This window comes from Oncorhynchus gorbuscha, linkage group LG11 (genome assembly GCF_021184085.1).
Source record: "Oncorhynchus gorbuscha isolate QuinsamMale2020 ecotype Even-year linkage group LG11, OgorEven_v1.0, whole genome shotgun sequence".
Taxonomy (NCBI): domain Eukaryota; kingdom Metazoa; phylum Chordata; class Actinopteri; order Salmoniformes; family Salmonidae; genus Oncorhynchus; species Oncorhynchus gorbuscha.
Genome location: NC_060183.1, coordinates 17447750 through 17471036, shown reverse-complemented (window position 1 = coordinate 17471036; position 23287 = coordinate 17447750). Strand labels below are relative to the sequence as shown.

General features: G+C 43.5%; 1 protein-coding gene across 1 annotated transcript; it reads right to left on the bottom strand.

Moving 5' to 3' along the window:
* Nucleotides 1-3420: 3420 nt before the first annotated feature.
* Nucleotides 3421-22294, bottom strand: btbd16 (BTB (POZ) domain containing 16). The gene is made up of 17 exons (XM_046290737.1): nt 22151-22294; nt 21720-22010; nt 15612-15768; nt 14762-14825; nt 14245-14327; nt 13736-13864; nt 8724-8864; nt 8410-8521; nt 7190-7259; nt 6857-6987; nt 6653-6772; nt 6348-6439; nt 5500-5582; nt 5308-5382; nt 5105-5206; nt 4593-4781; nt 3421-4299 (listed from the first exon to the last, which is right to left on the bottom strand). Exons 1-17 carry the CDS (start codon nt 22292-22294, stop codon nt 4231-4233), a joined length of 2052 nt encoding a protein of 683 aa, XP_046146693.1. The 3' UTR covers nt 3421-4230.
* Nucleotides 22295-23287: the final 993 nt, after the last annotated feature.

Here is a 23287-nt window from a genome sequence, read left to right as displayed (position 1 = left end):
TTGGATGGAGAGCATTTCCGCGTTTATAGACAGTAGGGTCTTTGTGAAAATGTGAGTTTAAGAGAGTTTAACGATGTGAGCAAAATGCACACTCATGCTAAAACGGGCAGACAGTGTGACCTACAACCCTCTCGTACCCACTCACACTCACTGTGGGAGCTGTGCACTGCATTTCCACTACAGTGCATTTCCAGTCTCTCTAACCTAAAAATGGGATCACAGGTTCAAAAGAAGAGATCTGGATATACTGTAGATGAAATGTGTTTTTTGAGCCATCGCTTAAGCAGTCCATGACAGTCCCTTGTGATTTGAGGAAAAGACTGCAGACACCCGTTTTTCTATGGCAATTAGCTCACCGAAGTGGTCAGTAAATTATGCACAGCATCCATTCCAGATATGATGGGTGTTGCACAGTAGTTGAGAGTGAAAAATAAAATACTACAGTTTTCTATAAAATACTATAGTACGTACTATAGAATTCTATCAAATTCTGTAGTGAACCATAGTATACTGTAAAAAAAACTATAGTATTCCTCAATCATGTGTGGTATTCACTATATAATTTTGTAGTACACTGTAGAATGCTATACTCCACACTGTCGTGTCCCTTAATCATGTGTTGTACTTACATAATTTTGTAGAATACTATAGTAAATACTACAGTATTATCCACAAAAAGACTGTAGTAAATACTACAGAAATGTCTGCAAAAACAGTACAGTTTCCCTCAAAACACTCCAGTTTTTTTTACTACAGTAATGCTACAGTATTTAATTTGCATATACCCCACCCATTCCCTCCCCCAATTCCTGCCACCCATGAATGAGAAACATACATGCTAAGTATAGACAACACTGATCTTTTGTATTTTTCCTAAAGATCATTGAAAGGACCAGAAGTGCTAAACTCCCTGTTTAGACTCCAGACCTACCTACTGGTTATGGACAATTAGCTGTTTTTGTATTTGTCAGGTCGGTTTCCTCAAGGACAAAGACACCATTTCCATTTCAAAAATAATAAAACAAAAACACTATAGTAAATACTACAGCATACTACAGTCATGTCTGCAAAAACACTACAGGGAACACTACAGTATATAAATATAGTAATACATTTACATTTAAGTCATTTAGCAGACGCTCTTATCCAGAGCGACTTACAAATTGGTGCATTCACCTTATGACATCCAGTGGGACAGTCACTTAACAATAGTGCATCTAAAACTTAGGGGGGGTGGGGTGAGAGGGATTACTTAACCTATCCTAGGTATTCCTTAAAGAGGTGGGGTTTCAGGTGTCTCCGGAAGGTGGTGATTGACTCCGCTGTCCTGGCGTCGTGAGGGAGAAATACCACAGTATTTATACCATAGTAAACTATTGTATTTGTTCATGTGGAGTTGTTGGTTACCAGAGCCACAAAGTGGGTGGGGGAAATTTTGCACAGCCTTAGGCAGCATGGAACAGCAGAGTAACCACTTCTGAATCTGCAATGGTCCGGTCTGAAACAACTACTCAGTGCTGGACCGGGGATGGGATGGTCCACGATAGGAGCTACTGGATTGAACTCTTGCTTCCTTCAGGGCAGTCTGCCCATGTGAAAAAACATAAACTACAAACCATGCTTTTCCCTTTTCCCCATCCAATTGGAGCGCTCTTGAAAACAATATCCATGCATGGAACATACTGTATTTCCTGAGTTGGCGAGCTGAAGGGCCTGAGTTTCTGTACTCTATTTTGAGCAATAGAAAGTTTAGGTCAGTGGACAGCTTAACAATAAGTATTTTATGAATGGTGCAATTTGCCATTCCTGCTTACATTTTGTAAATGAATCAAACAAGCATTTGGAATTGAGATGTACGTGTCACATTTTAGTTGAACTGGCATCACTCATACTAATACAGAAATGAGAGATCGGATTCTTGGCAGGCCCTGCTAAGGACCTGCTGACAGTGTAAAACTTTACATCTTACAAACAGCCAATCACAGCATGTGCTCCTGCCAGGTGTATATACAGAACCAGTCAAAAGTTTGGACACACCGACTCACACCTACTCAGGTTAAATAATATATATATATATATATATATATATATATATATATATATATATATATATATATATATATTTTAAACGAACACTAGCGAAGACATAAAAACTATGAAATAACAGATGTAGTAACCAAAAAAGTGTTAAACAAATCAAAATATATGTTATATTTGAGATTCTTCAAAGTAGCCAACCTCTGGCTTTATGACAGCTTTGCACACTCTTGGCATTCTCTCAACCAGCTTCATAAAGAATGCCTTTCCAACAGTCTTGAAGGAGTTCCCACATATGCTGAGCACTTGTTGGCTGCTTTTCCTTCACGCTATGGTCCAACTCATCCCAAACCATCTTAATTGGGTTGAGGTCAGGTGATTGTGGAGGCCAGCTCATCTGATGCAGCTCTCCGTCACTCTACTTCTTGGTCAAATAGTTCTTACACAGCCTGGAGGTGTGTTGAGTCATTGTCCAGTTGAAAAAAAAATGATAGTCACACTAAGCGCAAACCAGATGGGATGGCGTATCACTGCAGAATGCTGTGGTAGCCATGCTGGTTAAGTGTGCCTTGAATTCTAAATAAATCACTGGCAGAGTCAATAGCAAAGCACCCCCACACCTCCTCTGCCATGTTTTACGATGGGAACCACACATGCAGAGATCATCCGTTCACCTACTCTGCGTCTCATTAAGACAGCAGTTAGAAGCAAAAATCTCACATTTGGACTCATCGGACCAAAGGACAGATTTCCACCGGTCTAACGTCCATTGCTCATGTTTCTTGGCCCAAGCAAGTCTCTTCTTATTATTGGTGTCCTTTAGTAGTGGTTTCTTTGCAGCAATTCGACTATGAAAGCCTGATTCACACAGTCTCCTCTGAACAGTTGATGTTGAGAGGTGTCTGTTACTTGAACTCTGTGAAGCATTTATTTGGGCTGCAATTTCTGAGGTGCAGTTAACTGTAATGAACTTATCCTCTGCAGCAGAGGTAACTCTGGGTCTTCCTTTCATGTAGCGGTCCTCATGAGAGCCAGCTTCATCATTGCACTTGATGGTTTTTGCATCTGCACTTGAAGAAACTTGAACATTTCTTGAAATTTTCTGGATTGACTGACCTTCATGTCTTAAAGTAATGATGGACTGTCATTTATTTTTGTTTATTTGAGCTGTTCTTGCCACAATATAGACTTGGTATTTTACAAAATAGGGCTATCGTCTGTATTCCACCCCTACCTTGTCACAACACAATGCATTAAGGAAAGAAATTCCACAAATTAACTTTTAACAAGGCACACCTGTTAATTGAAATGCATTCCAGGTGATTACCTCATGAAGTTGGTTGAGAGAATGCCAAGAGTGTGCAAAGCTGTCATCAAGGCAAAGGGTGGCTACTTTGAAGAATGAGTAGGTGTGTCCAAACCTTTGACTGGTACTGTAAATACAAACCATGTTTATCATTCACTAGAGTTCGCCAATAAACCTCTGCTTTTCTGGGCAACTCTACCTGCGTGTTTTCTCAGCTGTACATGACCCTACAGTACCTCCACTGGTCAGAATGTTGCCCACTGACAGTCAGCATTTTTCGGACACAGAGAGACTCGTCACTCTGCTTCCTGGTTGAGTAGAGACCTGAACCACAAGGAGCAACAGTTATAAAGCCTCCAGACAACCTACTGGCCAACAACTTCCTTCAAAGAGCTCTCTTCCAGTGCAGGGTTGGAACACCCCTTGTGGTTAGGATACATTACAGCTGGCACAGATTGCATCCCAAGTGGCACCCTATTCCCTTTATAGTGCACTACTTTTGACCAGGACCCATAGGACCCAGTTCAAACTGTATAGGGAATAGGGTTCTATTTAGGACACAACCTCATACTGCCAAGTGATGTGAAAGTGCATGAATCATATTACTATAATTGTGTCCCTTGTACCTCGAAAGACCAATACCTGTCTCAGTGGAAGAAGCAAGTGTCCAAGACTACTATTTTACCGGATTTGGTCAACGGGCAGAGCATTTAGCATGGTTTGGGTTAAAACAGGCTGCGTGCCTAACAGATCATCTCTGAAGTGGTTTTCTTCTTTGCTATCAAGGCTACCTCACTTAGACAAGTCCTCCTGGATACTTTTAATCAGACAAGAAGTATGATGTTTACGTGTGATAACGAGCACCATGGTGACTGTCTGGCAGGGGATCAGACTGCAGCGAAGGCCAGGGCAAAGGTCACAAAGATGGGCAAGCTGAGGCCCCTCACTTTAAACACCTGCACACAGAGGGAAGAGGTACAGCAGTTCAGATAGTAGACCCCTCTAAATACAACATAAATGCAATGCCCTGTTAGCTAGTATCCAAGTCAAACCTTGTGAAGTTTCTTTATTTAAGCTACATTTTCCCCCCAGAAATAGCAATTTACTTGTATCCAACGAATGTGAAAAATCACAACATTGCAATTCTCATATCATTAAAGTACTAGACCCTATCTCCTGTCCTGAAATCACACAGCCACCGATTCCCTCCTCCCTGTTCCTGCATCAATCCGTCCTCAGCCTTCCATACCTGGCTCTTGCACGTGCGCTTGGTCAGGCCAAACTCCTGGTTGATGGGACCACTGTTGAACTCCTGCCACTGGCCGTGCACATGGGCCTGCACATTGATCTGATAGGACAAGGCCCGCTCTGTCATCATACTGAAAGGATGCCTCTCACACGCCCGCACAGACATGGCAGGGTCCCAGTGTCTCAGTCTCTGCAGTGGATACACAGGTACACAGCCATTCACCCGTCAGTCTCTGCAGTGGTTACTGGTGTAATGTATCTGCTGGTTATTACTTATAACCCTGCCAGAGGAGGCTGGTGGGATGAGCTATAGGAGGATGGGATCATTGTAATGGCTGGAATGGAATTAATGGAAAGGAGTCAAATCTGGTTTCCATTCCTTATAATTGAATCTATTCCAGTCTTTACAATGAGCCCATCCTCCTATAGCTCCTCCCACCAGCCTCCTCTGAACCGTTCCATAGGCACTCAAGAGCAAATGTCCCGATTTGAGATGCAGCGTTGCACCCTGACCTGCAGAGAGAAGCCATGTGAGTCCAGCTCTCCCATGCTGGCTGCTTTAAGCAGGAAGTAGAAGCCATACAGTCCAATGGTTCGCGTGCAGTATTGAGGCTCCTGTAGGACGACACCAAGACAATATCGCCAATGACTAACACAACTGATTCCTTTTCAATTTGCACCATTTTGCAGTTACAGAGTTAAGTGAGATGGCTTACCCTCTCAATGACCATGCCGAAGCGCACTGCTTGTTGGGAGAAATCTGTTACTTGCATGTCTCCTCCACTGTGGAGCTGGGATGGGGGCGAACGAGGGAGAAAAAGGGCTACGTCCAGGAGCAGATTGTCAAACAGTATGATTGACCAATGATCCTCTTATATTCTTAGGTGTGCCTGTCTACATGAACTCACAGTGTAGTAGTGCTTGGAGAAGATGAGGAGCAGCCAGGACTGAGGAAAGACATGGATCTGCTGCATCTCCTCTAGATGGGCTCCTGGAGGGGGGTCAAAGGTTTGGGTTCGCCATCAACACTCACTCGCGAAAATATCACTCACATTTAACCTTTCACTCTAACACAAATGAATTCCTAACAATTCAAAAGTAACTACGTGAAAACAGTTAATACCTAAACATAATCATAACCCACCAATGATAATCTATTGCAACTCGTCTGAGATGCATTTAATTTTAACGAATACAATCAGTTCCTCAAGTCAATAAAAACGGAAAAGACATCTGCAGTTTCAGAATGAATCAGATTCCATCTAAGCAAAGGATGAAAACGTGTTATTTGCTTGGGAACATGCCCACTTGGCCCAGGGTGTGTACTGTGTATGATTTGATCAGTTCTGCTTATCAGAATCATACTGGTTAGAGTCACGTTGCGTGGTTCTTTAAAATCAAACAGTTTTTTAAACTGGCTGCTCTCCTATGGACCGCTGGTCTTCTGGCAACAGGCAGCAACACATTTTATGTGTCTCCAGCTGCATGATGGTTCGGACACGGGTGCCAGAGTGATGTAGTCACATACCGAGGCCACGGCCAACAGGTCTGGCTTTAGTTTAGAGTCCTTCCCCTTTACACCATTGCAACATAGTAATGATGAACACATTGTACTATGAAAGGCCTTGTGTACATGAACTAATGCACAAACTTAACAAATAAACGGAACAATAGCAAAACAGACTTGATGTTTTCTAGGTTTTAGTGTTATGTCATCGAGCTTTGAAAGGTCGATGGACTTAGCGTTGTAACTCACGCTGAGTGATGCCATGTAAGCGAAGGGCCCGGAAGAGAACGGTGAACCTCTGTCCCACAGGCTGTTCCAAGAAGACGCCAGCCCTTGGCCAACTGGAGTAAGAGAGTGAGAGAGCGTGAGAGAAATAAATAACGAGAGATAAGCTTGTGGGGCAGTGTTGTTATATGTCTACCAGAATCAATGTTCAAACTAACAGGCCTAACATGTTACTCACGGACAGTAGTCTACGAATTCCCTCCACTTGAACGACATACAATTTAACTTACGCCTGATGACTACCACCTTGAGCTCTGTGTGATCAGTACCTGGAGAAGAAGGTCATAATGAACCGATGAGAGGGAAGGATCTGAGCTGCAGGGTTGAACTGTAGGAATACCCAGTATAGCACTGTCTTCAGGAGCTGGTACTCACAGGCAGCAAAGACCCTGGAGAAGGCGATTAAAAACCAACATTGTCAGTTATGACTAGAATAGGGTGTTGTTTAAGTTGGACCTTACTCTAGCAGCTACCTGGGTGAACTTAGGGTCTTGTGGAGGAGTTCAAAGGGTAAGTCTCTCAGGTAGATGAAACATGTCAACTCAGTCACCAGGTAAAGCTCCAACCATCGCTCACATGCTCTCTGAAGACTGGTCTCCTTAAACTGAACCACACGGAAAAATAGGCAAACACACACACACAAAAAACATATACCATCATGCAAAACGTCACATAGACAAACGTGGATGGACATATTCAGACAGCAGTGCATTTATGTGTTTGAGGTGATTTGGCTCCCCCTAGTGTATATTTTTGAGCAGTAACTTTTAGAACTATTTCACACACCTGTAGCTAGTGCAGCTTACCTTGCAGGACACGCGATGAAAGATACACACAGTGGAGGAGCTGATCTTATTTATCATCTCTGTTAGGCACCTGTCAATCACAGACATATTGTCTGTCACCTCATAATAAACTTCTGCTTTATTTACGATACACCCACATGAAAACATACTATAGTGTATACTATGGTAGGAATAATGTAGTGTTTTTGTGGACTTTACTGTAGTGTTTACAGTTTGCTATAAGAAATACAATATATGGTCTTTACTTGGCTTGTAGGTTTCTCACTTACGGGTGGCACAAATTGGCATATGAGGGAAGGGAATGGGTATATGCCAGTTAAATACTGTAGTATTTACTATAGTGGACTATCAATTTGTAAGTCGCTCTGGATAAGAGCGTCTGCTAAATTACTTAAATGTAAATGTAAATAATATTTTTGCTGAAATTAGTTTTTTGTGGATAATACTGTAGTATTTACAATAGTATTCTACAGTATACTATAAAATTCAATAGTAAGTACTGAACAAGGGATACTACAGTGTGTAGTATAGTACTCTACAGTATACTACAGTTTACTACATAATTCTATAGTAAGTAGTGTAGCATCCTATTGTAAACTGTAGTGTTTTTTTTATGTGGGCACCCAGGGTGACTAAGTGACCGGGTGCGACTCTTGTAAGGGTGTTGGTGATTTCAAGCTTACAGTACATTCAGGACAAGCTGAGGAAATAAGGCCAATGTCGACATGGATTCATCTCATTCAAACCCATCCCCACCCAGTTTCATGGACATGAATCAACCACTTCAACTGGGCCAAATTAGGTCCCACAAGAGATGGGCGTGTATTCTGGAGGCATCATAGTATCACAAGTTCTCCAATGTGACATACATGTATACAAGCAGGGAAAAGTGAATTGCTGTTCCTCCTTGACCTTGTTTTTGTTGAAAAGAGGATTAACCCGTTTTGGCTGAGGGATGGCCTGTTGTTGCACGCCACAGAATTATTTTACAACACAGTGATCCTCCCAACGGTGTTGCTGGACAGTGTTGCGTAGCGACGTTCAAACATGGAACTTGGTGACCCACAGGGGTGCACGTACTTGTTCTAACCCAGCACTAGCATTTCAGATTCAACTGCTCATCAAGCACTTGATTAGTTCAATCAGGTGTGTTAGTGTTACAAATATGCACTCCTATGGGTTCCCCAGGACTAGTAGTGCGGTGTGGTAGTCCGGCTCACCTCTGGAAAAGGTGTGGCAGGCCCAGCAGGGCGGCGGTAGAGAGCACCCCCTCTCCCCAGTGTTCAGGACATGCCTCTGGGTTATAGAGGGTCCTGAGGGCAAAGGAGAGGGCTGGGGGAAACCACAGGGTTAACAGTCTGACCATTAATTTCATTCATCAGCCGTGAGTATACTTTATGAGCGATATGGGTAAATGAACTGTCATTGAACCAAATGTACTGTTTGTCATTGGGAATTAGGAATTTACTTATTGGACCCCGATGGGGAAATTTGTCTTGAATGTATGTCATGGGTGTATGATTCTTGTAGCTACCCTCTTTGGTGACGGTGGCTTCTTTCACAGAGAGTTGGAGGACGAGGGGGCCTGCGGGATTCTTCCCATTCTGTTTGTCTCTGCTGGAGTTGCTGCTGCCAGGTTGGCTGTATGCCTTGTCTTTCCCATTCTTACCACTTCCTGATCCATGCAAGAAGAGGCACATGCTACAACTACTGTACTTCTGAAGTAATCAGATTACATACAGTTGAAGTCAGAGGTTTACATACATCTTAGCCAAATACATTTAAACTCAGTTTTTCACAATTCCTGACATTTAATTATTGTAAAAATTCCCTGTCTTAGGTCAGTTAGAATCACCACTTTATTTTAAGAATGTGAAATGTCAGAATAATAGTAGAGAGAATGATTTATTTCAGCTTCTATTTCTTTCATCACATTCCGAGTGGATCAGAAGTTTACATACACTCAATTAGTATTTGGTAGCATTACCTTTCAATTGTTTAACTTGGGTCAAACGTTTTGGGTATCCTTCCACAAGCTTCCCACAATAAGTTGGGTGAATTTTGGCCCATTCCTCCTGACAGAGCTGGTGTAACTGAGTCAGGTTTTTAGGCCTCCTTGCTCAGACACACTTTTTCAGTTCTGACCAGATATTTTCTATAGGATTGAGATCAGGACTTTGTGATGGCCACTCCAATACCTTGACTTTGTTGTCCCTAAGCCCTTTTGCCACAACTTTGGAAGTATGATTGGGGTCATTGTCCATTTGGAAGACCCAGCCCTAACTTCCTGACTGATGTCTTGAGATGTTACTTTAATGTATCCACATACTTTTCCTTCCTCATGATGCCATCTATTTTGCGAAGTGCACCAGTCCCTCCTGCAGCTAAGCACCCCAAAAACATGATGCTGCCACTCCCATGCTTCACAGTTGGGATTGTGTTCTTCAGCTTGCAAGCCTCCCCCTTTTTCCTCCAAACATAACGATGGTCATTATTCCTGAGAAGTATAACGGCTGCATGATCACATGGTGTTTATACAGATACAGATTAACATGGTACCTTTGTGCATTTAGAAATTGCTCCCAAGGATGAACCAGACTTGTGGAGGTCTACAATTTCTTTCGGAGGTCTTGGCTGATTTCTTTTGATTTTCCCATCATGTCAAGCAAAGAGGCACTGAGTTTGAAGGTACGCCTTGAAATACATCCACAGGTACACCTCCAATTGACTCAAATTATGTCTATTAGCCCATCAGAAGCTTCTAAAGCCATGACATCGTTTTCTGGAATTTCCCAACCTTTTTCCAAAAGGCATGGTCAAGTTAGTGTAAACTTCTGACCCACTGGAATTGTGATACAGTGAGTTATAAGTGAAATAATCTGTCTGTAAACAATTGTTGGAAAAATGACTTGTGTCATGCACAAAGTAGATGTCCTAACTGACATGAAAAAACTATAGTTTGTTAACAAGAGATTTGTGGAGTGGTTAAAAAACGAGTTTTAATGACTCCAACCTAAGTGTATGTAAACTTCTGACTTCAACTGTAGATATTTACACAACTGTACACAAAGACACACTTAAAGATACACCTAAGATGCAAATATAGCAATGATAAGGCAGTGAAAAAAAGAAAAACATCAAGAAAACATCAACTACACAACACTTGAAAGGACCAATTTATTGGTTTTATTTACTGAATGAGAAAAATTAGACCTATATGCTGGGGGAGAACACAATAATCTAATCACATACTGTATGTCTTTGCGGAAGGGACTAATGGAAACCAGCTGTCTGAATTCCGGATTGTCTCTATAAAACATTATATAGAGGTGTTAATTCCTCACAAATTTCCTAAAAATGGCGTCAGAGGACAAACATTTGGCACTAACTTCTGTGAATAGGGCCAACCCAGCTAGCACATTTTGTTCTGAGAACCATATGTTTCTTAGAGCCTGGTGAGAGCGTGGTTGTCCTATGGTTATTTTGCATACAACCTTCCCACAACGTTCTAGGAATGGTGCAGGTTAGTTGCTTGGCTTTGGAACATTGTCAGCACATTTAAGGAACTTGACAAAAAATATGTTATTTTCTTAGTATTTCATTACTTAACAGAACGTTTACTAAACGTTCAAACATGGTGACATTTAATTTCAATTTTGGTAATGTTCTAGGAACGTTTGCCAACTGATTTGACATTGAGAATGTTCTCAAAAGGTCCAGAGAACGTTAAGAAATAATGTTTCTAACATTTCCTACAAGTTTCCTCACAAGATCTAAGGGCCCGGGGCTGGGTTTCTACTAAGCTAACATATGGAATTGTTTTAAGAAGGTCATACCAACGATCATTTAGCTATTTGATTTGGGATTTATTGACCCCTGTAAGTATCAAAAATATATATATTTTTAAAAGTATTTGATAATCTCTTAAAAACCAATGGGAAGAGGACTTAGGTGAGCAACTTTCAGATGAAATTTGGCAGAATATGCTTCAGAGAACACATTCTTCATCTAATTGTCTACCAGAGATTTTTTTAAATTATTAATTGGCTGCATTGGTCAAAGGCAAAATTATCCAAGATTAGATCAGAAATAGATCCCACGTGTGACCAACGTAAGCAGGCTCCTGCTACTTTATTGCACATGTTTTGGACAAAAGTGACGGATTTCTGGATATCCATTTTTTAGACGTTTTCTAATTTAGTGGAGGCCTATAAACCATCTGCTTTTTTTTTCATTACTCGGAGTGGCACCACAGGAGGCCCCTCTAAACAGTTCTGTGGGCAACATACTGACATGTACTAACTACTCTTCTAGCTAGACTTCTTATACTATTTAAGTGAAAAGATAGGTTTCCTACTACTTTTAACCATTGGATAAAGGAAGTTATGCAACATCTCAAACTAGAGAAAATGCACTACTCCGTTAGGAGATCTGCAATTACATTTGATAATATCTGGCAACCTTTCCTATCCTTCGTAGAAGACATGGACCCAGTTAGACATGGACGACATAAACCAACTCAAGTTAGAATTTGTATCACTATTTTTACTCTTCTTTAATTTTTGTTTGATTATATTTGAGTTTTTAATGTTATTTGATTATATTATAAAAATTATATTTAAATTATTCAAGTCTGGTATTGGGGTGGGGCTCTGTTGGAGAATGGGGGAGAGGGGGTTAGGGTGGGTTTGATCTGGTAGGGGATCTGTGTGTGTTCTGTTGGAGCAAGGGGGGTTAGGGTGGGTTTGATTTGGTAGGGGATCTGTGTGTATTCTGTCCTCTACCTGTTCTGTTTGTATTATCTGTATTATCATAAAAAATGCCAAATAAAAATACCTTTGAGAAAAAGAAAAAAAACACAAAATACTTATTGCTATTAGCCCAAAGAAATGCATTGAATAACATATTCATGAATATTAATTGATTTTCATGTTGCACGGAAACCTACTCTAAGTGTTAAAGTCATGTTCTCAAATTGTTCTGAGAACTATAAGAAAACTTTCCATAAAATCACAAGAAAAAGTTAGTAACGTTCAGAGAACGTTCTAACACCATGCCCACAACGGGCGCGTGCGTGCGATCACATGCGCCATCGTGCACAAATTGATTTTGTCCCCCCACACCAAACGCGATCACGACACGCAGGTTGAAATATCAAAACAAACTCTGAACAAATTATATTAATTTGGGGACAGGTCGAAAAGCAATAAACATTTATGGCAATTTAGCTAGCTAGCATGCAGTTGCTAGCTAATTTGTCCTATTTAGCTAGCTTGCTGTTGCTAGTCAATTTGTCCTAGGATATAAACATTGAGTTGTTATTTTACCTGAAATGCACAAGGTCCTCTACTCCGACAATTAATCCACACATAAAACGGTCAACTGAATCGTTTCTAGTCATCTCTCCTCCTTCCAGGCTTTTTCTTCTTTGGACTTTATACGGCGAATGGCATCTAACTTTCATAATGAGGTGATTTACCACAACTGACCGACCGACCTCAGTTCATCTTTCAGTTACCCATGTGGGTATAACCAATGAGGAGATGGCACGTGGGTACATGCTTCTATAAACCAATGAGAAGATGGGAGAGGGACTTGCACCGCGTTCAGCGTCACAAATAGAACTGACTTCTATTTTAGCGCTTGGCAACACAGACACTTGTTGGCGAGCGCGAGCAGTGTGGGTGCAATGATTGAATAACATGTATGTGTACATTTATTCTGCAACGCATGCGACGCGGGCGGTGTGGTCAGAATCTAAGAATGTTAATTTAAAAACATATACATTATGTTCTCAGCATCAACAAAACACGATCCTCTTTCTTTGTTTCATGCGTTCAGCTCCATTTGGTGACACAGTGGACTCCATGGATAGAGGACAGTAGATTATAGGTTTGAATCTCACTGATGCCGTGTCACAATGAAAAAAATACATGTGTTTGTGTAATTAATGCCTAAAGAAAATGATTTCTATGTGTCATATCTCCTCTACTTGGAGTTCAAAAAAGTTACCCCAAAATAAGCTAGCAGTGTTATTAAAAGTCTTCTTGAAACAGTCCACAAAAGTTTTAAGGAAGTTATTAAAAAACTACAAATAACCTATAAGTTCCATTCTCAGAACATTCATAAAACCTCCCAGGACAACTTTCAAAGGAACCAGAGTAAAATGTTCTCAGAACCTCCATGCAACTTAAAATAAACATTCACAGAACAGACAACATTTTCACTTCAGGTCTCAGAACGTTTTTGAAAAAACGTTCAGTTTTTCCGGTGAGGAAAATTATGGATTCGTTCCTAGATCCCATGGGAAACGGAAAATGTACGTTTCCACAACTTCCAAGGAGCCAAATGTGCTAGCTGGGAAGTCTGTCTCCCACTACACATAAGACCAGAGAGAGGATGCAGAGACATTAGGGTTGTAATACTCTTATCTCCGGCACACAGCACAGATAACGCTAAAAAGTATAGCAAAGTCAGTAAGAGATGCAGAGATACTGTAATCAGATCAGAACTCTGGCCTCTGGGAGACACATTTAAGAAGCGCACCTGCTCTGTCCTGAAGGCTCCTTGCCCTCTGCTGTTTGGCTGACATGTAGAGGTTGCTTAGGGTGCCTGACTTGGTGAGATTAGGGCAGTGCAGCTCCCACTGGCTTCCCAGGCACTCCAGCACCACGTCTGACAACAAACAAACAACACACTGAGCCAGGCAAGTTTTTGCTTTTGTTGTTGACGTTACGTATGCTGACAGCTCCCACTGCTACGGTATCATGACCTTTCATGGCACATTTTTTAACTGGGGGTCGCCAACCTTTCAGTGACACAGCACCCTCCAAGCATTTGGTTACTATACTTTAAAAATGGTACATTACATATTTCACCTTATTAAAAAGAACAAGAGGGGAGAAAATAAATGGAAACAGCATTCATGGAGAGAGAGAGAGAAAGAGAGAGAGAGAAAGAGGGAGAGAGAGAAAGAGAGAGAGGGAAAGAGAGAGAGAGAGAAAGAGGGAGAGACGGAGAGAGAGAGAAACAGATGGACAGGCGCAAAGAAAAACCTGGTTGGTTGTAATGGACAACACTGCGGGACAGGAGGTAGAACAGGTCCTCTGGTGTAGCCTTGCTGGGATGACCTGGCACACTACATAACAAATACACACAAAAACACATCATCCTAAGCACACAAATCAAAAACTCAAATGGTAAACACCTAACTCATGGAAAATCATCTAACTCTTGTCAGCAACTTGAAAAGGCAAACTAACACAAGGTGAGCTCTTCAGAACACAACCATTTTGTCCCAATCAGAAGTCACCCCTCCCGTCCAGCCCAAACGCTCCCAGCGTGACCATCTCACCAACTCTACAGGTGGGTCTGCCCCCTTTATGGTGGCCATTGTGCTCCACACAAAGCAGACCAAATGAAAGATAATCATGTTCCAATGTGGCATGCAGCCTGCTCCACACTGGTTGCATGCGGCTGGCAGCAGGCCCCAAATGTCCGATCAACTGTCCTCCCTCTGTCTCTCCTTCTCTATGGTTGTCAGTGTGTGCCCTTGCGGGCCTGGCAGCCTACCAGCGTCTGGGGCTTCTGGGCAGGCTGGTGCTCGCTAGGAGGGTAAGCCGTGGCAGGGGGGGGGCTCATCATGAGTGCAGGGCTGTGGAGAGTCAGCTGGAAAACAAACAGACGGGAGAGGGGTGAGGAGAGGGGTGATACACAAGGGGGGGTTTGGACTCAACAGTAGACACATACGACTCTGACAGTAACAATGGCAGACTTTCACGTTAAGTTTGGAGGTGTAATGATGGATTGGCATTGAAATTGTTGTGATACTGTAAATGCCCCCCCCCCCCACCCCCAAATGATCCGTGTTGAATAAAAACCTCTCGTGTTCAACTTGACTCTGCATTTTGCATTCCAATGTAACCTTTACAAAGTATTCATAATAGTTTCGTTTATCGGCGATTGTTTCCCCCTGTGACTCTCCTCTGCTCTCACAGATGCACACAGCGTATCTGGAAGATGTCAAAGGCCTAATTGTGTCTGGGATGGCACTGCCAGTCTAGTTGGAAACCGGCTGCTGTCAGATCTCTACAGGTGCCAATCTCCCCATAACTTTGCCAGTTTCTCAACACCAGGTTGGCGTGGTTGGCATCAATCGGGTCTAGCACCCCTCCTGGTAGCCAAGGCTCTTGGTTGGGTCACACTGACATTGGCACTGTGGACACAGCATGCCACGTACAGATTTCGGCTGGCTTAGAGCTCTGTGGTAACATTGGAGGAGTACCTCTTGAAGAACCAAGGCCCTCTGCCAACCTCAACTAATCTTAATACTGTTAATACTGTACCCTTCAAGACCTTTATCTTAGGATAATAAACTTCTGTCAAACTGTAGCACATAGGTCGCGCACACACACACACACACCTGTCCTTATGGTCCTGAGTGATGTGTTGAGGGCCACTCTCATGGTTCTCTCAGCTTGTGCTTGCCCCAGCAGATCACTGCCAAGGGGGTGGCGCAGCTGCCAGCGGTTGGTGTGGCCTGCCTGTGTCCTTTGACGGCCATGTGAGGAGGCAGACAGCTGGACACAAATAGTAACCAGTCAAAATAACAAGATAAGATAGAAAATATAACCATATGGTTAAGATATACATTTTTGGTACACATTCATGCTCATCTTATCCCTGTAGTCCCTTCATGCACCAGCTCATGCAGCTCTCAGGTAAAGACTGATTACTATGAATCATTGGTTGCCTGTCAGGATTAGGACATTTACGACCTATCTCTAACCTACTCAATTTGACACAGCAATAATCGTGGTTCTGTTCTAGTCCTTCAACTACCCTGCTAGAAGTCAAATAAAAATGTCAAACTATCAGTACTGGGGAGTATAACTCCACATGTCTCTCTCACCATTCTCTCTAGGGACAAATGGCCTCGGAATGCCTTGACAGGAGCCTTCAACACTGATCTATGCACATCAAGATCGGGAATGTGCATTTAGCAAAGTGTCGTTAATAACGGTTAATCACAGAGTTAAGTATTTTTATGTCTTCTGACTTACACGGGCGGAAAGCCAGACGTCACACCCCTATGAAATATAGGGTTTCCGAAGATTTTTCCAATAGAGTTGCCCGAGCTGCTTCCACCTCCATTCATAGGCAATATATGTGTCATCGTCGCCACACGGGATCCCCTCTCACACCAAAGACAGAAAAGGGACCATTTGGAAAGTGTGACTCTGTTGGCAAAAAACTGTCAAAATATTTCATTCGAAATAGAATCAAGATGTTCTAAAAGTGACAGGTGATTATTACGCACACACGGTCCGATTCCTTGACCATTGAAATTGATCTGTACTGCCATATTATCATAGGGACCACGTCTAGGCTAATATCCGTTTCCCAGAAGTACAATTATCGCGGAAATTGTCACTTCGCCGTTAAGAAGTGAATCTGTACAAGATATATTACGTCTATTCCTATACGTTAGGCCCCACATTAAAAAGCATTTCCCAGTAGATGCCAATGAATTAATTTGACTCTCAATTGAAAGTCACAATCTATGTGCCCAAAAACCCCACTCAGTCCAGAAATTAATTGAGTGAGAGATATTATGTCCAAGTCAATCACCGCTGTGTATCAATTAATTTGAAAATGACATAATTACCAACTAGCGGGATCTTCGTCAAGTCAATCAGAATAGAAGTGCACAAATACCCAAATTCACACCAAATTACATTTAACGTTACATGCATGATACACCCAGTGGGTGTGGATACAATACAACTTCACACATCAGATGTAGGCAATAATCTCATATGTAGGCTACATGTAGCCAGCCTCTTAGCTCCAGGTCTTCCACATCAAAGAGGCTACGGAATCACAGAATATCTTTACTTTATGACTCCCTGATAAAATAAAGTTTAACCAACATCTACTGTTATAAATCGGTCCGGGTGAAGGTTGCCGAGTGCTGATTAAAGTAAATTCCACGATGTACTTCACATCAACGGAAGCACATAGTGGAGTTCAGTTTAGTCAGCAAGGTGCATGGGACTCTACAACAGCAAATATTGTAAATACAGTAAACATGTATTTCATGTACGAAGTACTGTAAGTACATCGTTAGAGTTGAGTTTAGTCAGCGCCTTCCATGGGGAACCTACAACAGTAAATATTTACGTTGAAAACGTACCCGCCCACATGACCATCAACCAGACATTCAAAAAATGACATTGACTACATTTTTTTCTGATGAATGATGCTCCTATGAGGTATCTGGTGAGCGTGTTCTGATCGGAGGCATCATTTCATGCAACTGGTCCATCAAACTGTGCCTTCAAACTTTCGCTTATTTGATGGCGACCTAGACTTTTCTAGGACAGGTTAAGACATTTTCAACAAGCCTACAGAATGGAAGGGGAGAACAGGGTTGGTTGTCACACGTTTTACTTTTGTGTGTATTTCTCAGCACCAGTATATCTTACAGGACTCGTTTCAATATTAGGAGAAAGACCAATGTATTGGGTTGAAATGGGGATCATTTTTATCCTCTTTTCTTATCCCAACATAGAGTTATAAACCATCAAACACACTCTGTCCACTTGTGACAATAGGGGGAGGGGGGGGGGGGGGGTTGGTTATCACAATGTTTGCCCCCCCCCCCCCCTCGGATATTGTTGCATGCGTGATAGAAGAGCACATTGTGTTTTTACTATGCTGCTGGATACTCCTCAGCTCAGCCACAAAAACAATAACAATGGTGGTGGGGCGGCCAGTGGCACGGTTTCCCCCGACTGCGGATTCCATCTTTATCAAAGAAAATACCAATATGGGAAACATTAATGGTGGGAAAACGATTGGAACCATTTCCCTGTTTGAACAACTAGGTTTTATGGGTATTGCTGTGGAAAATTCCATCCAAAGATTAAGACAGAGACAATTGAATGATATAATAGAAACATCCTTAATACAAGCAGTAGCAGGGGAGACCCACCTCTGATTTCACAGGGAAGAACTCAAAGAATAAAGGGTTATATGTCCCTTATACAGTGGGAGGTAATAATACAATCACACTTTCGATAGAAGCAACCGTTCCGGAACACAATGGCCTTGTGTTAGGTTGCAGACATACCAGGAGTCTATGAAAGGCATAAGATCACAGTCCAACACAGAACATATTCCTTGAGAAGTTACAACAGCTCACCCCAAATTCTGCCTCCACAATTCCCACTTTGATGCCATGGAAACCGTAGGCATCATCATACATAACATACAGTATCTGAGCTGTCCCGACAGAATTGAAAACCTTCTGGTTGATGGGAAATTGGCATTTTACACAGAAAGGGTGGTCTGAATGAAACTCCGAAAAGGTCATTTAATAATAACAATCCAGGGAAAAGGGAGGTTCGTAGGGTTCGGGGTCATTTCGATGGCAGTAGGCACTATCATCTCCAATAGGGCAATTTGGATTCCCAATAAAGGGTGAGTCAGTGGCGAGATCCGTCAGGTCATTCAAGTTGACTTCGGTGGTCATGACCATCTGGTTGGGAAGAGATTCTGCTGTTTCACACAATCTCCTCACCAAGGTCATCAGGCATGAGAACAGGCAGAGTGATAGCATAAGAACTCCAACTAGGCCTAGGAGACCTTGCAACATGAGAGTTCCAATGTGCCCCAGTCTAGTTCTCACCCATGCAAACAGATCCCAACCCCACTCAATATCTCGCTTGTTTACAGTAGCTACCACCTGCCTGATAGTTGCCACAGACTTAGCAACCCCAATGGAGGAATCTGGGATGTAAATACAACACTCTGTCCCCACCACCGCACAAGCCTCCCCCTTATCCGTTTGGAGAATATCCAAAGCCAATCTATTTTGTAAGACCATGGTACGTGTAGCTACAATTTTAGCAGTTAATGCTTTCAATTCAGTGGCAGTAACATTACCCAATCTTTCTACTTCATTGGCTAGTTCTCAAATGGAATCAAGCACAGTTGTCATGCCATCATTTGAAGTAATGCAGAGAAAACCTGTTTTGTGGAGCCAGCTACAAGGGTGATTTTGGGGACTGGGGTAGCACGCACAGCAGGAACACAGCAGGAACAACATAGGCATCATAGCAGGATCCTGACCAATTCGTAGGCAGATAATAGTATACTTTCCCCCAACTGGAGACTGGTTCCATTTGCTATATAACACAAATAACCTGGGGGAGATTAGGCCAGGGTGATGGGTTGCTTGCGCAGAGAGGTGGGACTATTAAAATAAAATATTCTCATATTAAATACCCTATCCTCCACCCAATCAAGCGCTCTGTTTGTAAGGTCACCTGCTTTGGTCCACATCAATATTTCATAAGCACCTAGGGGTATCGCTAGTAATGGCATAGTCTCAGCACTGTCTGGTAACAATCCACAACCCCAACAATCTGATCCATTCTGTAGTGCAGAGATATTACTAGCTAATTGTAAGAAAGTGTTTGACCCGGGGAAAACCCATAACGTTCATGTCCTCTTTTTCTTCTCTTCTGGTCGGCGCGGTCATCGGGTCAAGGTTCAGGTCAGCGGGGTAGTCTACTTCTGGCCTTCCCCCTGTGGAAGTCGGGCCTCGTTGGAGCAGAGAGGGTGGGGAGAGGCTACTAGCTCGGAGTCTGCTACCATCCAGAAGATGGCCGTAACCACAATGGCTGCAAATCCCAGGGTAAGCAGAGTTTCCCTTCTTCCCTACTTCACCTTACAACAGGACAATGACCCTAAGCACACAGCCAAGACAAGGCACGAGTGGCTTTGGGACAAGTCTCTGAATGTGTTATAGTGGCCCAGCCAGAGCATGGGCTTGAACCCGATCGAACATCTCTGGAGAGACCTGAAAATAGCTGTGCAGCAACGCACCCCATCCAACCTGACAGAGCTTGAAATTATCTGCAGAGAAGAATGGGAGAAACTCCCCAAATACAGGTGTGCCAAGCTTGTAGCGTCATACCCAAGAAGACTCGAGGCTGTAATCGCTGACAAAGGTGCTTCAACAAAGTACTGAGTAAATGGTCTGAATACTTATGTAAATGTGATATGAGTTGTTTTTTAAAATAAATTAGCAAACATTTCTAAAAACCTATTTTTGGTTTGTTATTATGGGGTACTGTGTGTAGATTGATGAGAGAGAAAAAAAACGTAATACATTTTATAATAAGGCTGTAACATAACAAAATGTCACAGTCCAACACAGAACATATCCCTTGAGTAGTTACAACAGCTCACGTATGACTCATACTGTGATACTCTAATAATTGTATAACTATCCCAAGATTTACCACAGCCTGTCCTTTCCATTTGGAGAACATTAAGCTTGGTGGGCAGGACAAGCAAGGAGGTGGGCAGAGCCAAGCACGAGCTAGCAAGATCGTATTGGTGCGTTCTAGCATGTATTTGCATATTTCCATTAGGGAACACCTACTATGTGAAGTGCAATTACCCAATTCACCCTTGCACTCCTTCTAAACAAAACCCTTTTTAGAAACTTTGGCAAATGGTCAAGTCTGCAAAATGTCATCCACTCTGTTCATAACAAATTATTGTTTTGGACACGGAAAACTGTATTGAGATCAAATAATTCATTGATGAGAAAATATGCTGAATATCGGCCCAGTTCCGTCTCACTCCATACTCTCCCACTGCAGGCCGTATTTGGTGGCGAGTGGAATTCCAACCGGATGCTTCAGCTTTATCCATTGTGTGAAATAATTTTGACATCACCTACAAGCGTGATCTGGGATTTCTATTGGAGAAGCAGTTTCTGCCTTCATACTGTACTGTCTTTGGCATTTCCTCTAGGTGTGAACGCAGTCAGCCCAGCCGGTAATATACTTATATACCCCTGGCAACAGATTCCTACATAAAGCATCCTCCATTCAGGCTGCAAAGGGAAATGGATTCCCTAGGGAAAGAAAGAAGAAGATGGTTGTCAGGAGTAGTGCAGTATTATCATAAGGAGATGTATACTTGGAAAACGGAGGAGGAATGGAGGGAAAAGGAGAGGAGGTCTAAGAGAGAGACTGAGCTTGAAGAGGGTGAGCTTGAGTCGGATAAAAATGGTGGGAAAAATGGAGATGGTTTGTTAAAGAAGAATGGTAGAAAGTGTAAGAAGAGGGAGCGGAAGACTGGAGGAGAAATGAAAGTGTGTAAGGGGTGCGTAACTGGTGGCAGGGAAGTCAAACGCAGGAGAGCAGAACTTGGTGAATACCTGGAGCAGTTTAATATATAAAACTAACAGCAAACAAAACAACAAACACATGTCTACAAAACCCGTAGCGCACCAGTAACACATAGCACGAGTACTTACAAATAAACAATTCCCGACAAGGACATCGGGGGAAATATACAACATGTAATTAGGGACTTGAAACCAGGTGTGTGTGAAAACAAGACAAAACAAATGGAACATGAAAAGTGGATTGGAGTTGGCTAGAAGACCGGTGATCGACCTCCGAACAAGGAGAGGAACCGACTTCGGCAGAGGTCGTGACAGTACCCCCTCTTGACGCGCGGCTCCAGCAGCGTGCCGCCACCGGTCTCGGTGACGACCCGGAGGGTGAGGTGCAGGGTGATATGTAAGGAGACGGTGGAAATCCCGCAGCATAGAAGGGTTCAACACGTCCTCCTCCAGAACCCAGCATCTCTCTTCCGGACCGTACCCCTCCCAGTCCACGAGGTACTGAAGGCCCGTCGCCCAATGTCTCGAATCCAGGATGGATCGAACGGAGTACGTCGGGGCCCCCTCAATGTCCAGAGGGGGCGGAGGAACCTCTCGCACCTCAGATTCCTGGAGCGGGCCAGCCACCACCGGCCTGAGGAGAGACACATGGAATGAGGAGTTAATGTGGTAATCAAGGGGAAGCTGTAACCTATAACATACCTCGTTCACTCTCCTCAAGAATTTGAATGGCCCCACAAACCGTGGACCCAGCTTCTGGCAGGGCAGGCGGGGGGGCAGGTTTTGGGTCGAGAGCCAGACCCGGTCCCCCGGTGCGAATATCGGGGCCTTACTGCGGTGACGCTGAAGATGGGCGGCATCCCATTTTTCCTCCACGTGCCGGAACCAGTCATCCACCGCAGGAGCCTCCGTATGACTCTGATGCCAAGGAGCCAGAACCGGCTGATACCCCAATACACACAGGAAAGGAGAGAGGTTAGTGGAGGAGTGGCCGAGTGAGTTCTGGGCTATCTCTGACCAGGGCACGAACACTGCCCACTCCCCGGTCCTGGCAGTAAAACCTCAGAAACCTACCCACATCCTGGTTAACTCTCAGGTTGAAAACCTGAGGTAAGGCTGACAGAGACCCCCAGACGTTCCATGAACGCCCTCCAGACCCTCGACGTGAACTGGGGAGCCCGATCAGACACTATATCCTCAGGAACCCCATAGTGCCGGAAGACGTGAGTAAACAGGGCCTCCGCAGTCTGTAGGGCCGTAGGTAGACCGGGCAAAGGGAGGAGACGACAAGACTTAGATAAACGATCCATAACGACCAGGATCGTGGTGTTACCCTGTGAAGGTGGAAGATTGGTTATGAAATCCACCGACAGGTGTGACCACTGCCGTTGTGGAATGGGTAAGGGCTGTAACATACCTCTGGGCAGGTGCCCAGGAGCCTTACACTGGGTGCACACCGAGCAGAAGGAAACATAAACCCTCACATCCTGAGCCAAAGTGGGCCACCAGTACTTCCCACTAAGACAGCGCACCGTCCCACCGATCCCAGGATGACCAGAGGAGGGTGACATGTGGGCCCAATAGATCAGCCGGTCGCGTACAGCAGACGGAATGTACAGACGCCCAGCTGGACACTGAGGGGGAACCGGCTCTGCACGTGACGCCCGCTCAATGTCTGTGTCCAGCTCCCACACTACCGGCGCCACCAAGCAAGAGGCAGGGAGTATGGGGGTAGGATCCATGGGCCGCTCCTCTGTCATACTGCTGGGACAGTGCGTCTGCCTTAACGTTCTGGGAACCTGGTCTGTACGAAAGGGTAAAAACAAAACAGGTGAAAACATGGCCCACCTTGCCTGGCGAGGGTTCAGTCTCCTTGCTGCCCGGAT

What these genes read in the sequence shown, in the direction of transcription:
- btbd16 (XM_046290737.1), bottom strand. Translation starts at nt 22,294, where the DNA reads ATGACTGGTTCCGGCACGTGGAGGAAAAATGGGATGCCGCCCATCTTC. An exon ending in AGCCACCGTCACCAAAGAGG is followed by an intron (nt 8,522 to 8,723) that starts GTAGCTACAAGA and finishes GGTTTCCCCCAG; the next exon opens with CCCTCTCCTTTGCCCTCAGG. An exon ending in CACATGGCTTCTCTCTGCAG is followed by an intron (nt 4,782 to 5,104) that starts GTCAGGGTGCAA and finishes TATCCACTGCAG; the next exon opens with AGACTGAGACACTGGGACCC.